Here is a 17,250-nt window from a genome sequence, read left to right on the forward strand (position 1 = left end):
AAACCATGTATTTGTTTGTTAAAGAAAATTCGTAATTTTACGTAAATTTAGGCTAAAAAAAGGTTTTAAAACTTTATGGAATTTTAATAAATTAAAAAGTATGTTTTTGCATCTTGAGTGTAAAAGCTTTTGGTTTCTTACAAATTTTAACAATACAAAACACACAAAAAAAAATAACGCAGATAAACTTCACTAACTGCAAAAAAAAACATATAGTACATAGAACTTCTATGGCAACTTAAAAAAACATATATACAAAAAAAAAATAACAAAAAAACAAACCAATATCTTTGCATAATAAGTAGAAAAAAATAAAAATACAAAACAATTTTTAATTAATATTGTCAGCATTAAAGTAAAACGAACGTATTGATATAATAGTGAAATTTGTTGTTAGTAATAATTTAATAAAAGCAAGAAAGTTTTATTAGCAGTAATATATTATTAAATAGCAAGAATATCGACTTTTTTGGGCAGCTTTTTCTAACTACTCTACTCTAAATTAGTTATTAATTAAAATTTGAAAAACTTTTTTGTTTGTACTAGTACTAATAAATACGTTAAAATATAAACAAAAAAGATTTTTCAAATCAATTATGAATTAGTACGAATTTTTCTAACTAACTACTAATAAGCTACGAATAAATAAACAGAAAACGCTTGATAATTAAATACAATAAGTTTGGTTAAAATATTTTGAATCTACAGTGCTGCTTATAATATAATTATAAAATTTAATAAAAAGTTTGCAATATAAACCAAATTCAGGTGACATTATTATAAAGAAGGAACAAAAATTTAATACTTAAAAATTATTCAAAAAGTTAAAGAAGAGTTGACAAGAATTATTGATGAAAAATTATAAACTTCTTATCTTAAATTAACCCTTTTAATACCTATAACTTTAATCTAATTATTTTTTATAAATTGTATCATCACAAACTTACTTGTTTAACAATTTAAAGAAGCTAAAAACAAATTTAAATTCTATAACTACATATATATTTATAAAATATAATATAAAGACTTCTGTCAAAAAGACATCATTAATCTTTTATATAAATCTACAAAAAATATTAAATAAGCAGAAATTTATTGCAGACAATGTTTTGGTTATACATAATAAAAATTATTACATCATACAAGTTTGTTTATGACGTAACTATTCGTCTTTGTCTTTTTCGCTACCACTGGAGTCCTCCCTATTATCTTTTATTTGTTGTCCCCCAAGCATTTTACTAATTGCTACTATTATCAGCTGAAATAAAATATTAAGAGTTTCGTATATTTGTCTTTTTACAATTTTTTATATTTGTTTTAATTAAAATATAAAAATAATAGAAATATTATTTATAGTTATCCGCTAAAAATGTATATATGTGTGAACAAGATAAACATCAATTTCATTTAGTTTTTTTGTATCAATTATTATAAGTTTCTTATTTATCTTATACATAGCTTATATGAATCAAAATTTAAAAATAACATTGTACAATTTCATTCTAAGAAAATAATAACTTATCAAACATACAATGACTTTGCTCAAAGAATGATAGGTTACAAAAAACAAAATAATTGCTTTATATATTTTCATTTATGTCTAATTATGAATGAAAACCTTAAAAACGCTTTAAAATGTGATTTTTTAAATACAATAAATATAATAATCTAAACCTTCAAAATAACACCTAACTCTTTAAAGTTTATCAACAAAAGGTATTTTAAACAAAAATGTTTTATATTCAATTGTTATGCCAGTAATATAAGATATATTTTATGATATAAAACCCCATTTATCAAAATAAATTACAATAAACTATATACTTGCATAACTTCAAACAAATAAACAGAAATATCCAATTTTTAATATTTGTGTTTCAAAATAAAACATTATAAATAAATACAATCTATTTACAATTCATTTCGAAACACAAATATTTATGCCTAAATAATGTGAAATGCAATTTGTTTATCTTAAATTTAATTACAAAATAAACTTGATTTGATATCAATAAAATCAAATTTTATTACAGTAAGTTTAAGAAACAATTTCTATCATTTAAAGTAAATTTCACTTTTAAAACGTTTTTTCAAATTACCAAAAGTTAAATAGATATTAAATAAACTTAATTTAATCACTTCTTTCTAAGTATAATACTAATATTATTTGTTTTTGAGTATCTAGAAAAGTATAACTTAACTTTGAACGAAAATTAAGAATTTCTTATCTAAATTTAAATAAAAATAATAGTTAAATGAATTACAAACTTTAAACTAGGTTAAAATAACAACTAAACTAAATCTAATCTTCAAAATATATCTTAACTAAATAAATTAAAAATAAATAAATTTAAACTAAATAAATCTAAACTGAATAAATTTAAACCAAGTAAAATAAACTGAATAAATAAATCTAAACTGATTAAATTTAAACTAAATAAAATAAACTGAATAAATAAATCTAAACTGAATAAATTAAAACCTTCTCTGCTGTCATTCACATCTCCTCCTTTCACTATTTTATAAAATGCAACAACTATCAACTGAAAAAAATTATTAATATTTTCGTTTGTTCTATATTATTTTGCTATTTATCCATTGTATATAGAAAGTTTATAAATTTTGTTTTATTTTTAATTTTAAAACTTTTATACACCGCAACTACTATCAACTGAATAATTACAAAAAGTATATATGTATATTATAAAGCACTTTTTCAAACATGTATTTCAATACTAAACTATAATTTTTTTTTCACTTATACCTGTAGGAAAACAATTGAAAAAAATGGTTGTTTAGTAAATATACAATTATCTATTTTTCTATTTTTACGTATATTTATTTGCATGATTTAAATATGTAACTCAATATAGTTTTACTGTTTTAAACAATATATATTTATAATTACCTCATATATGAAACATATTAAGAAAATTTAAAATCTACATTTATATTATGAGGAAAATAATTTCATCAACCATATACTGACTTAATTTAAATAAATATTACATAGATAAAAAATTTTCAATTCATAATAGTTATTTAAAAACATTTTGACTAAGATTAAAATAATGAAAAATCTAAAAAGTTTAATAAAATTGCAATTCTATTAATTAAAAAAACGAATGTAACTTCATTGCTCTATTTACAAAATCAAACAAATTTGTTTATATATTTTGAGATTTTTGAACCACAAAATATAAAGCAATCACAATAATTCAATATTTGCAGATATTTAAGTAAATAAACTATTTCATCATATTCCAAAACATTTGCTAATCAAGATAAAATGTTATAACAAGTTACAATTTATTTACAATTAATTTCGAAATACAAATATTCGTGCGAATTTATTTATTTTTGTTTTTACGTTTAAAATAAACATAATCTTTGAATTCAAGATTCATGCTTCTAGTATAAATACATTTCATAGAAAAAACACAGTTAAAATTTACAATCTTTGTTTTATATCTTATGAAATATCTACAATCTTTTTATTAATCAAGTGCAACAAATATTAACTTTTTAAGTATATATAAAAACATAAACAATATCATTTTAGCAGACATTGCAATAATACTCCATTTTTTCTATAAATACTTTTTTGACTAAATATTAGCATTTAATAACTTATCTATTGGTTATTAAATATCATTTCCCACAAAATATTATATAACATTTTAAAGGTATAATATAATAACTACTAATTTTTACTTTATCAGTTAAATTAAAGGTAACAATTTTGTTTATATTAATTTTAAACAATTACCCCCTATCATTTAAAACAAAATTTTGATAAGAAATACAAAACAAAAACACAATTCAAAACATTATGTGAAACTACTTAAACTTAAGTTTAATTCGAATAAAATATTTTCAAGTTTATATTAAGTTAGAAACTGATTATAGTTACTTTTACCAAACTAAAAAAATAATTGACATTTAAAAACAAAATAAAAATTTTAAAATAAATTTAATAAAAAAACAACTAAAGAAACCAAAGGTTAAACAAACTTTAAAGTAGGTCAAAATAAAATTAAACTTTTACTTCCATTGAATTAAGCTAAAAACTAAAGAAACATCAAGGAACAAAAAAGAAAAGAGAAAATAAAAGTTAAACATCTTATAACGTAAAAAGGAAATAAATAATTAAAAAGTTGAAATGTCACGTTAATAAATTATTAAAAGTTGAAAAGTCACTACGGGTCGTTTTTGAATATCGAATATTTTTATTTTTGTTCAAATCAAATCATCAAATATTTATCTTGGCCTCTAGTTTTAATTATTTATAATTTACCGGTTTTTTGTTTATCATATGAACTCACACAAGTTGTTATAAAAACAATTTGTGATTTATAACTTATATGCAAAAGCTTCGTCAAATTTAAAACATTTTAAACAAATCTATTTATATACAACTTTTCTTTTAAACAGTATTACATATAATTTTTCTAAAAAATACAACATATTTTAATCAAAACAAATTTTCAGTCAAGTAAATAATCATTTGTTTTAATCTAACTCATAAACAAAGCGCTTAAAAATGTTGCAAACCATTGCAATATTTTAACTTAGCTTAATAATAAAATCAAATGATTATAAACTAGTTTGAAACAATAAATATTTGTTTGAAAAAACTAAACTTTAACAACTGGTAAAATACTTGTAGAAATTTAAAATTATGAATTATAAATACGTGTTTAGTAAGTTTTTTAAAAAAATTATGCTGTTAGAGAATTCAACAGAAAGTTTACTGAAATGAATTAAGATACTAGAAAGTATATAAATAAACATTACTTTTGAAATAAAAACAATTACAAAAATGCCATAAGAATTACTTAAGTTTGAAATAAAATTTATGAATTTTTAATAAGACCACTAGCCTTTAAAACTAAAAGGAAAAACTTTTTATTAAAAAAATTTAAATTGAATAATTTTAACAAATAAAATTCTGGAGGTAAGTAATATCTGGTTTAGGTTTTATACTAAGTTATTACGAAGTATTTTACCTTAATTAACTTTGTATATAGTTTCAGAACAGTTTATTAAAATACAAATTTTATATTTTGCTTGTACTTATTGGTTTAAATAAGTTTAAGATCCAGTTGTTACGTCAATTTATTTCTAAAAAGGAAAAAGCATTTATTTTATTAAAAGTAAGTGGGAAATACTTATAACCACAATTACAGAATATATTTGAATATTAAAAGTATTGTCCGTTAAATTTAAAACTTTCATTTAACTGAAGTAACACAAATAATATAAACTGACTAAACATAATCTAGTAAAACATTTATATCAAGTATTAATAATAAAATTAATTAAAAAAAAATTAACTAAATGTATACTAACTTTTCAAACTATTACTACATTGTGCACACGTTTTTTATAAAGTGCTAGGCCTTTAATTGATCTATAAAGTATATATTTTACTTCAACACATTTTAAAAATGTATTACATTTACAAACACATGTAGAAAAACTTATATCTAGTGAAATATAATAAACTTGCAAAGTAGATGTTTGTATATAATTACAAAATTAATAAAACTAACATTTAACTTATTTGAGTGATTAATAATAAATAAATTTATGAAACAAACATAGAACTTATGTGAATAATTGAAAAATAATATTATCAAGTAACACTAATATACAACTTGTTAGTGTTGCTGATGAAAAATAATAAGTAAAACTAACATGGAACCACCAAATGTTCATTGCAAATAAAATCCACAACAATCCGTTGAAGAAGTGATAAAAATATAAATATTTATTTGGATTATTAACTATTGAAAGATGTCCTGCTGCGTATAAAGCTTTCAGTGGGAACCAGTATAATCTGAATACAAACCTGTAAAATATAATATATAAATATATAATAAAAAGTAAATATAGTTATAAAGTGGAAACCAGTATAATCTGAATTAGAACCTGTAAAATGTATATATAATAATAAAATAAATATATTTATAAAGCCTTTAGTGGTTGACTGATATCTTGAAATATCTTTGACATCTTTTAATTTACTGAAGTTTATTAAAATCAAAAATATATTCTGTTATAGGGTAGCTTTAAAAATAACTTTCAGAAGACTATAGTTATGCTACCAAAAAGATTTTTTTTATAACTTTGGCCTATACTTGTAAAACATAAAAAAGTTTTGATGAAGTAAAAAAGATTGTCAAGATAGAAAATTTTATAAACAAATATGAAGTATCTTTTTTTGAGTGGCATATTTAATATTTAATTTAAAAACCACAACTTTATGAGCAAAGCTATAAAAACGAAACGAAGCTAAGTTTAATTTAGTTGGTACAATGAAGAAAAGAAGACAATAAAAGCTATAAACAAAATATTTTTTAATTTAAAAAATAGCTCAATATATAAAATGTTTCTTTAAAAACTGGTGAATAAAATCAAAAATATTTGCATCAAATAAAAGTCTGTTCAAGCTTAAATATTTTTCTAAGGTATTATAGTAAAAAATAAATTGATATAGTCTCAAGTTTATTTTGGATTACAACATGTATAATAAAAATGTATTAAAAAATACATGAATTATTTGTGTTTTATTAAAAAACAAGTTAAGAATATGTACTACAAAACCCAAGTTGTAACTGTTATAAAGTGTAATATTTTTTACATAACAATATAAAAATTAAATTCTCTGAATATATATAGATATATATATTACACAAACAAAAACTTATACGCATAATTTATAATACCAAACTAAATTGTGGCTATTATCAATCTTACGAAGAGTCTATGTTTATATATAAAACTATTCTCCTAATTAATTTTTAATTAGGGTGTTTTAAAAGTAACTATTTTTAGATTGAAATTTAAATTAAATTAAAATTTAAGGTAATTGAAAATATGAAAATATGTAAATTATTTATTTACAGAATTTAGTGTTTCTTTTTTAATTTAGGTGCTAGACCTTTTAAAATGTTTAAATTTATAGTTTATTAAAAAAATAGTACACTCATATGCTTTACCAATACATTGCATTAAACTTTCTCTACCTTTAGGAAGGTTAACTTTTATATTGTTCATACTTAAATAATATGCTTCTCAATTTAATAATTACATATGTAACAACGTTTTTTTATAGTTTTATAATTACTTTTTTTTTGATACGTAAATTTCAAAACCAACTATTTTTATAAAATATTTTTACCATTTTTGTTGAAATATAAACAAATAAGTTAATGAAAATTTGTAAATACGTTTTCTTTACAATTTGCTAAGCTAGATTTGAACAATTAAACTTTTAATCGTCTGAGCTTAAAACTTTAAATAATTAATTATAATTAAAATAAAACTTATAAATCAAACAAATCAATAAGTAATTAAGCCAAACGATTTAAAAGTTGATTTAAAACTTGTGCTAATTGTGATACAAAACAGATGAAGTATTCTGTTATTTCTATATTTTGAAGTTTAAACGCTAATCAGTTATTAAAATGTTTGAACAATTTATCTAAAAAAGTATTTTTGTTTAGCACTTTATCAGTTAATAATATTTTTTTGGAAAATAGTGCAGAATGTGTGATGTTTATAAAAGTTTGTTAAAATTGTTACGTCATAAAAATACAAACGTAAAACGGGTCTAAGTTACTTTTATTTTTTGCAATATATTTACAGCTTACAACATTAAAACTTACTTTATCACTTAAACTTTCCATTCAAAAATAGTCAAATTTAAATATAAACACTTCAAAATTCTATCAAAATATACTTAAATTTTACTTTACATATATAAAAAACACAATTGTTTTTATATATAGCATAGGTTATATAATACTTAGTGATAATGACATAATAACCAGTTAAAAAATTATGCTAGCTCATCAACGTTTCATAAAATTTTTATTAGAAATATGATTTGTATTGTTACTGAAATTTAATTTGAAAAATAATCGTTAAGTTTATAAATTTAACTTTACTATCATAACCGCTTATGTAGCTCATAATGAAAAACTAAATTACGAACTAAATGATACATAATGTTAGTTTTTTAAAATAATCTACTTAGAATGTTTCAATTAAAACTTTTCCCTTTTGAAATTCACAAGAGAAATAAAAAAATAAATTTTGCAATAACTTAGGAGAATTATTAAAAAGAAAAGGAAACGTTTACCAAAAAACTTCCTTTGATCAATTAAAATGTTTTAATCATATTTATTTTACTTTTTTATTAAGTTTCATTATTATATAGATAAGCAACTTTAACTAAGTGCTTTTAATCAAATACTACTAATTTTTGATAAGCCGAAATAGACTAAAATGTTTAAACTATTTTTTTTTTACTTTTAATAAAATATCACTATTATTAATCTAAATTGCTTTAGCAAAAATGTTTAAATTCAGCTTGTTTATACTTTAAACCAGTACATACTATAATAAATTTAAACTAATTAAGTTGTTTAACAAGAAACTTATTTACTGTAATAATTTAATACTACTATAAATAGTTACCAAAGTATTTTTTTTTAACAACTATTCATGAAATAAGCACAAAACTTATAGATTCAAAACTTTCTTTCAAATAATTTAAAAAACCGCCTATTTAATGAAAAATATGATTTTAGAATATAAAATCTAAAAAATTAAAAAAAAAAATTAATTAACAAACCAAGAAATAGCAAAGCAAGCAAATCCAACAGTTGCTAGTTTATCACAAATATATTCCCAATTTCCACCTTTCGATTTGTAATATACAAGAAGTTTTGCAGATTCAAGAAATATATCAGTGATATCGTGGAGAAATAAAACTAATATTCCTACATTCGTGTATCTGTATAAAAATACAGTTTTAAAATATTTTATACAATACTACGCTTGAACTACAAACAGTTCTTTTTTCAGTAACTAATGTATTACTTAAATCAAAGTACGAAAAATTTTAAATACAGAAAATGTAGTTTTTGGTAAAAATCTGTATATAAATATATGTATTTACATTTAGCTGTTTTTAGAAACATAAGTATTAAATAAACAACTAACCACTCAATAATTTAAGTTGTTTTATTATTAATTTACTTTCTAAACTTTTAAGGAATTATGATTAATAACCTAATTTTATAAAAGTACATTTTAAATTTAATCTATCAATTTAATCTTAATTGTGTGATTAGATAACAACATTTTTATTTATTTAACAAATTTATGTTTATTTTGTTGTAATAACAAATATGATAACTATATATTACACAATATTTAATAAATAATTATTTGTTGCAAAATTTTTTAAACAAATAATCAAATATCAGTCAAAGCTGCTTTACATAACTAATTCAAATATTAATATTATTTGTTTTGTTTATTTTAACATTAAATCAAAAAATTAACTACAATAATAAAGTCGCATAGTAAGTTATACATAATTTCGTATTTTTACTAGAGTTAATTTTTAGAGATTACTGAATTCTTGCAATAATTTTCACAATTCAAATAATGATAAATATTTTAAAGAAAAGTTATCAATTAATCGTAACTAATGCAACTTAAAAGGTAAAATTAATTAGTTTAAGTCACGCAGTTTGAAGAAAAATACTTTAAAGCTTGCCTTAATTAGCTGGTTAACTAAACAGTCAGTAAATTAAAATAAGAAAAATAGCAGCTTAAAGATAGTTTAAGTTTTTAGAGTTTTTAGTTTCAGATTTCAAAATTTTTTTGGGAAATTGTTGCATATAAAAAACTTTAACAAATATTATACTTCAAAATTAAACTTTAATAAAATTCTTACTGGGTTATAACTTGTTTTATTTGTTGTACAAAAACTAACTACAAATTAAGTATTTGTTAACAAAATTATATACAATAATATATTTAATGATAAATATAGAGAAAAATATTTATTATTTATGACTAAATTTTTTTAGCATGATAATTACCAGCAGAACATAATTTATCATTTTACAAGTATTTGTAAGATTTGATTAATTATACTTTTATTTCCTTCATAACTTAAGCAATAAATTTATTGTTACAATTTATAATGATATAATAGAGTGGTTAACATAGTAAATTACTTTATAATTTTTTTAATGAACTTATTGATTTTATTTTAATCTAAAAATAATATTTTTCTATTTTTAACTTTTTAGTTTTTTCAATGCAATCTTAATTTATTGTTCTATTAAACTTAAAATAAAATATTTTAAAAGAAAAATACAAAAAATATAAAGAGCTTTAAACTTCTGTATAATCTTAACTTTATATAAATCTAATAACTGAATTTACTTTGAAAATTAAGAACCCTAAATTATACTATTTTTAAAACTATAACAATACATTTTTTAATAAGTTTAACTGTTATAAAACTATCAATACAATATTTTTTTAAACAATTTGTTAAAAAATACGTAACTATAGCTGAATCCGATCAGTTGTAATGTAGTGAACGAAATTATTCTTAAAATTCAATATAATTTAATAAAAATACCTGTAATTATAGCTGAAGCCAATCAAGAGTAATGTGGTGAAATGGTGAGCCATCATTAGAACTGAGTCTTTTCTCCATACATCCAAATACAATGTTGCATATACTGAATGTAAGTAGAACGAAAATTGTACCATATAACACATGTATATCACATTTGGTACTTCATTGTACAGATCCCAATCTGTTTAAATATATATTAATTGAATGAAGGTGTAATGCAAGTAACACATGTATATCACATTTGGTACTTCATTGTACAGATCCCAATCTGTTTAAGTATATATTAATTGAATAATGGTGTATTGAAAGTTGTATGACGTAAACACAATAAATTAAAATGGGATGAAGGTAGTCTCCCTTTTTTGATTTTAAAGACCGGACAGGATTGAATTTTAGATAAACAAAAACAAAAAATGGTTAGAACCATCAAAAACAATTTTGATGGTTCTAACCATTTTTTGTTTTTGTAAGCACAATATATCACAAATCAGTTGTTTTTTTACAACTTTTAATATGATTCTGGATTTTTAACTTGTGGATGCTTATTACATTGCCCTATTTTACTTTTGTTAGAAACTCATGCTATTTAAATCAAACTGTTTATATAAAGCAGTTTATAAATATTTCAATAAACGTATTAAACCAACAATGTGTTAATATTTAAAATTATTCAAACGGCACAATCAAGCTTTTCATTAGAATTTTTTTGTATATATTTAAAAAACATTTTTATCTTTAAATGGGATATTTTTGTTTATTAGTTTTTAAATTTTATTAATTGAGTATTTAACTGAAAATCTTAACTGATTATTCAACAAAACTCATAAAGTAAATATTTTCTGTTTTGAAAAAATGTAGCTATCTATATAATTTATTAACAGTTTAACTAAACTGTTTTATAAAACTTTTTGAAAAATTATGATAATAATTTTAATCAGGTTGTGCTATTCAACAAAGTTTAATCAAACATCTGAAGATAAATGGTTTTATTGCGTCAAAAGACATATTCAATTATTTATATAGTCATATTAAGTGTAGTGTTTTTAAAGATCTTTAATAAATCTATATACAGTGCTCCAAAATGTTTTTGGAATATTTTTTCCAGGTTTTTACAATTACACGTTTTACGGTCTATTTTGAGTTTAAAATTAAGTTTAAGGTAAAAAACTGTGTTAAATAGTGTAACGACATTGAAAAGATATCTTTAAGCTTAATTAAATGTATTTTTTAATAAGAAAAGTTTTGATGAAGACAAACAAATTTTATGTGTACGATAGATTTTTTGTGTCAAATCAAAACTTACTACTTAACATGTAAAAATTGTTTAAAATTTCAAGTTTTTTATAGTGATTTTAGTTCAAATTTCCAGGTTTTTCTTAGTGATTTTTGTTCAAAATTACAGGTTTTCTGGCAACCCTGTATATAATTATAGACAATTTACAAAAATAAATTAAACTAGAAAAAACCCTAAAATACTTATACAACTACTAAACTAAACATAGAATTACATATAATTTTGTTTAGTATAAGAAAAAGTTCTAAAATTAAGATGATAAATAGTAAAATTGAATTTAAATTTTTCAATTATTTGTCATTTTCAGTGGTTGATTTTGATACATTATATCCGAAACATTTTTTATAAAACATAAACAACAGTTTATTGTAACCACTAAAAGTTATAACGAAGTATATTTATTTCAAACTTTATTCAACAAATTTATCAAAAAAAACTTGATTATAATATAAAATATATAGAAATTTGAAACAATTGATTTCCAATTTATCGAGTTCATACTTTAGCAAAGAGTAATAAGATGTTAAGTGTTCAAAACTCATTTCCTATGACAATGTCATGTGTATTTAAAATGTGTCATCAACAACAAGATAATAAACAACAACTTATAAAGCTAAATTTAAAATTAAACTTTAAATTAAGTTACAAATTGAAGTGATTTGACTATTTGTTCAATACTTTAAAGTTTAATATTAAAACAAAAAAAAGATTTAAAAAATTTTAAGAATATAGAAATGAAAGGGGAAGTTTACCAGTGTTCAAATATATTATTTTAAAATTTTGGAAATTTATTTAGCACCAAGAAATAATATTTGATTATATTTGTAATTTACTTTAGTAGAGTACAAATCTATTATCAAAAAATAAAAAAAAACTCATAAAAACTTTAAACACTTTTTACTTAAACTTTGTTTAATTTTTCTATAAGGTTTAATACAGTGGCTTCAAAAATAAATACAACTTTTAAACTTCTGAAGTATATTTTGTGAGCTGTGTAAGTAAAAACAATTCGAAAAGTAAAAAGTTAATAAAGAAGAAAAAATAAAAATATCCTGTAAAAACTTTTTATTTGCAAATAAAATTACATAAGTAACTCAACATCCCATTTTTATAGCTTTCTCTGTTAATTTTTAAGAAAAATAATTATTATAATTATTATTAGTGATGAAATTGTAAACGTATATATAACTTTCACATACATATAAGTCTTTAAGAAATTAAAGTTTTACAACAAAATACTTAACAGGATTTTGAAGAAAACCATTTAAAAATAAACTAAGTTATAACTTAATTTTGAAACTTTACAGCAAATGATAATGTTTCAGTAATTTGTAATATTTGACTAATTTGAGCAGAAAGTTTAGGAAAGTTTTCCAAACTATTTCTTATTATTTATACACAACTTGTATATTTATCTTAACAGCGTAATTTATATATTATGACAAATGCTTGGTAATAATGGTCATTACAATCATATATTATGAAACAATTAAAAATATGTATTTATAAAATTTTTGTTAAAAAGTGTAACACTCATTTATTTCTATTCAACTGTAAAAACTACTTTATATTTTTATTTATAAGTAAAATACTTTTTATAAAAGCAATGTACCACTTAATCAATTCATTATTTTATTGACTTTGTTACTTTCTACTTTTAGTAATCACTTAAACGTTTACTTTCTTTTCAATCTAAAGTAACTAAAACATAAAAATGAGTTTGTTATATTTTTCAGTGTATGTATAAAAAAGATAAAGAAATAAAAAAATTTAAATATTTTGTTAGTTATAAAAAGATTTTTTGAAAGAATTTTTTTTTAGTTATGTAAATAAAGTAAACACAATATGATTTTTAAACATATTTTCAGTTTAACTAAAATAAAAACAAACTTTTGAAGATATTTTGAGGGTTGCTGAAGAAAGTATACTGAGTTGCGAACAGAATATAAGCAGAATAAGACCAAGCAGTCAGGTAGAACAACAATTTCCAAGCTGACTCAGGTGCTTTTGTCGCTTCATTCATCTGAAGATTTGATATCCGAGCTATTGGCTGTTGGAAAATTGAATTTTGTAATTTATAGTAATTATAAAAGCTAACAATGTATATTAGTACATCTCAATCATGAGAAACTTTTTATATCAAAATTTAGAGTAACTTTGGTATAAAAGTTGATGAGTTCAAAATGGTTTGTATGGAAGGTGTGAACTAAAATGAAAAATAAGATTTTTTTATTAAGTCTATATATTCTCCTAAAATTTTATTATCAAAAATTTTAAGTTTAGTTTTTTGAACTTGTTTTTATAAATAAAATTACAAATGGAAAAGTTTCTTAAACTAAAATATGCATATATCTTTTATTCATAAATTTTGTTTTTTATAAAAAAATTTGGAAACAGAATATTTTTTTTTAATTTCAATATATTGTTCTGTAAACTACTGAAGAATGCTTCCTGTAAATTTTAAAACTTTTTTTACAAAAAAAAAGTTAAAAGAATTGCTTTTATAATATCTGAGAAACTTGAAAATGAATAATTAAAGTTCATACTATTTTGGAAACTATTTTAAAACTAACTACAACTAAAAATTTTAAAAATATACCAATAATAAATACAAAAATATGATTTAAATATAAAAGGAAATAGTAACTTTTTTTTAATCTTTTGACTCCCTGTGGCATTAAACTAAAGAAATACATAAAAATAATTTACTTTAGAATCAATTAAAAAGTCTAATAACACAATTTTATGTTTAACTTAAATAAAACACATAACATTTAATTTTAAAAATTTACATAAAACATACAAAACAGACCTTGAAAACCATATTAGTCATGAAACTTCTCAGCGCAGTCCACAACAAAGCAAGACAAACGACGAGAAAAATATCAGCTTTAACAACCCTGCTGTATTCATACATTAGTTTGAACCAAGTTAAAGATGGTGTCTTGTATTCATCATCGATAACTCTCCATCTCTCAGTTGATGTTTGGTAGATTCTTGTTGCTGCTTCATAGTATGAAGGATCCCTGTATTCTGTATCCATCACTCAATATACTTCTTATAATGTTTCTGTTTGCATAAAAATTTTATTGAGTGTTCTCTTAATGGTATGTTTCTAGGAATTACTCTGTCTTTTTAGTGAATTGGTGAAAAAGCTATTAAAATACTTGTACTTCAGTCAAGTCAAACTTTAAAACTAATAAAATATTTAAAATGACTTATATCTAATTTAACCATATAAGTCATAAATCTATTTTGTACTTTTACTCTGCCTGAAAAAATTATAATTTTATATAGACAAAAACACTTTTTTGAGTTCACTTTGTTTTTTATATACACTAAGACTCTAAATAAATAGTACAAATGTGTTTTTATACAAACTATAAAGATATATAAGCTTTGTTTACCTTTGTAAAAAAATGACACAAAAAATTATTTTATTGGCAACAAAATAAAATTGAGATATTGAAAACTTATAGCAGAAAAAGAAAGTAAAATAAAAGCTTCATACAAAGAAAGTATTAACCACAACAAAACTAACTTTAAAGTACAATAAATTATTTTAAGAACTACATTACATAATACTTGGTTTTTATAATCAAGGAATATTTTTTAATTAAAAATTAAAAGTTTTAGAGGTTTATAAGGCTTTTTTATTGAATAATAGTCTTATATTTAAGTGAATTGAAAAGTGTTAACAATGCCATACTGCTATATACTTGTAAACTTCTCATATTTTTTGCCATTTTCAACTTATAATACATAGTACAACAACATACATTATAATATATAATTTATTTCCTCTAAGTATTGGTAAACAGCAATAATTGTTTGTTTTACTTTGCTTTCTTTTCTTGTAAGTTTTAAATTTAAACTTTTGCTTCCCCCCCCCCCAAAAAAAATTGACAACATCAGTTGTTGAACTTAGTAACAAATGATGATTGTTTTTTTGAATATGTGTCTTTCAACTCATTTTGAAAAACTAACTTAACCTAGATTGTGTCATTCAACTCAGAGAGTTTTCAAAAACATCATTAGAACCTTTACACTATTAGGCCACATAGTTAGCTATTTCATAAAATAAATTAAATCAGAGTCTTTCAAAAATGGGCAACAACTAGTAAAAGGAAAATATTCTATTTTCAAATATTTCCAAGCAAAGAAACAAATTTAAATTTAAATTTTAAAAATAAAGGTATCACTAAATTATTTTAAAGTTATATATAGTTTTTTTTAGTTTTAACAGTTAGATTTCTAAAAGCTGTTCTGTATCTAAAATTTTTCAAAATATTTAAGCATAATATAATTGAAAAGAAGAAACAAATAAAATCATAAAATACACTTCTATACATCCATCAAGACGTTCTCTTTTAAATAGTCATTTGTCATTTATATTCAAACATTCAAATCAATAGTTTTAAATACTAATGTATACTTATATTTTTGTCTGTACACTTACTAGTTCATGTAATTATGACCCTCTTAAGGCCTTAAATAGATAAAAACAATAATACAATTCTTTTTTCTTAAATGCACCTCAACATATTTAACTTTGTTTGAAATAACTTGCTTCCTTTTTTACATAAAATTTATTATGATTAAATTTAATAGTTTTAAAATGGTACAACTAATGTTTATGATATTTCTAATATAATTTTATATCTATATTATACAACAGTAAATTCATCAAATAAACAAATAGTTTTTATAAAATAAAAACTTTCTTTTACACTAGATCATTTAAGTTTTTTTAAAATAAGTGGTTTAAAATTGTTTTTATTTTCAAAACAATAGATAAACAATATAAAATTATATATAATCAACACATCACAAAAATATTTTTTCAAACAACTTTTAAGTATTGAAAATTTTCGAATAATTAATAAAAATAAAATTCTATATAATGAAAAAATTGAAATTATAAACAAAGTTATCATTAAAAATACCAACTTTAGAGCTTCCAACTCAATGCTTAAAAGCAATTGAATGTAGTTTAAAGCTTTGAAGTAGTAATTTTCAAATCGAAAAAGGAAACGAAAAATCTAGCTAGTGGATAAATTTTAAATTTATTATATTACTAAACATGACTAGCTCACCTGCTTAAAAATGGAAGATGTTTACAAACTTTAATATACTAGAACAATTTACAAACTGAAACAAACTACAGATAAACGACTTTTGTTTTTCAACTGAATTCATTTTTTGAGTTCGTTTACTCTGATATTTAGTTCGTATTATGACGTATTTAGTTGAAACAAAATTTAATGAAAATTTATTTCGGAAATAAATATTAGCGCCAAAGTTTAATTTTTTGCTCTTAACATAAGTTTTAAAAACAAACTTATTTACTTAATTTTTTTAATAAACTACAATTATTTTTGAATTTTCAGTTTATGAAACATTTTATACTTTTGTACATCTTGTACTAAGTGGTAGTTACCTAAAGTATAACTAGATTTAAACGCTTGTTTATAACTACATATTATCAAAAAAAGCTAGC

At 20.8% G+C, this 17,250-nt stretch overlaps 1 protein-coding gene across 1 annotated transcript; it reads right to left on the reverse strand.

Moving 5' to 3' along the window:
- Positions 1-1,162: 1,162 nt before the first annotated feature.
- On the reverse strand, positions 1,163-14,793 carry LOC145838042 (ceramide synthase 1-like). Its single transcript, XM_082945566.1, has 6 exons — positions 14,563-14,793; positions 13,641-13,800; positions 10,457-10,637; positions 8,645-8,806; positions 5,701-5,854; positions 1,163-1,258 (listed from the first exon to the last, which is right to left on the reverse strand). The coding sequence occupies exons 1-6, from the start codon at positions 14,791-14,793 to the stop codon at positions 1,163-1,165; spliced, it is 984 nt and encodes a 327-aa protein (XP_082801692.1).
- Positions 14,794-17,250: the final 2,457 nt, after the last annotated feature.

Source organism: Thalia democratica, chromosome 6 (genome assembly GCF_965202585.1).
Source record: "Thalia democratica chromosome 6, ktThaDemo2.hap1.1, whole genome shotgun sequence".
Classification (NCBI taxonomy): Eukaryota; Metazoa; Chordata; class Thaliacea; order Salpida; family Salpidae; genus Thalia; species Thalia democratica.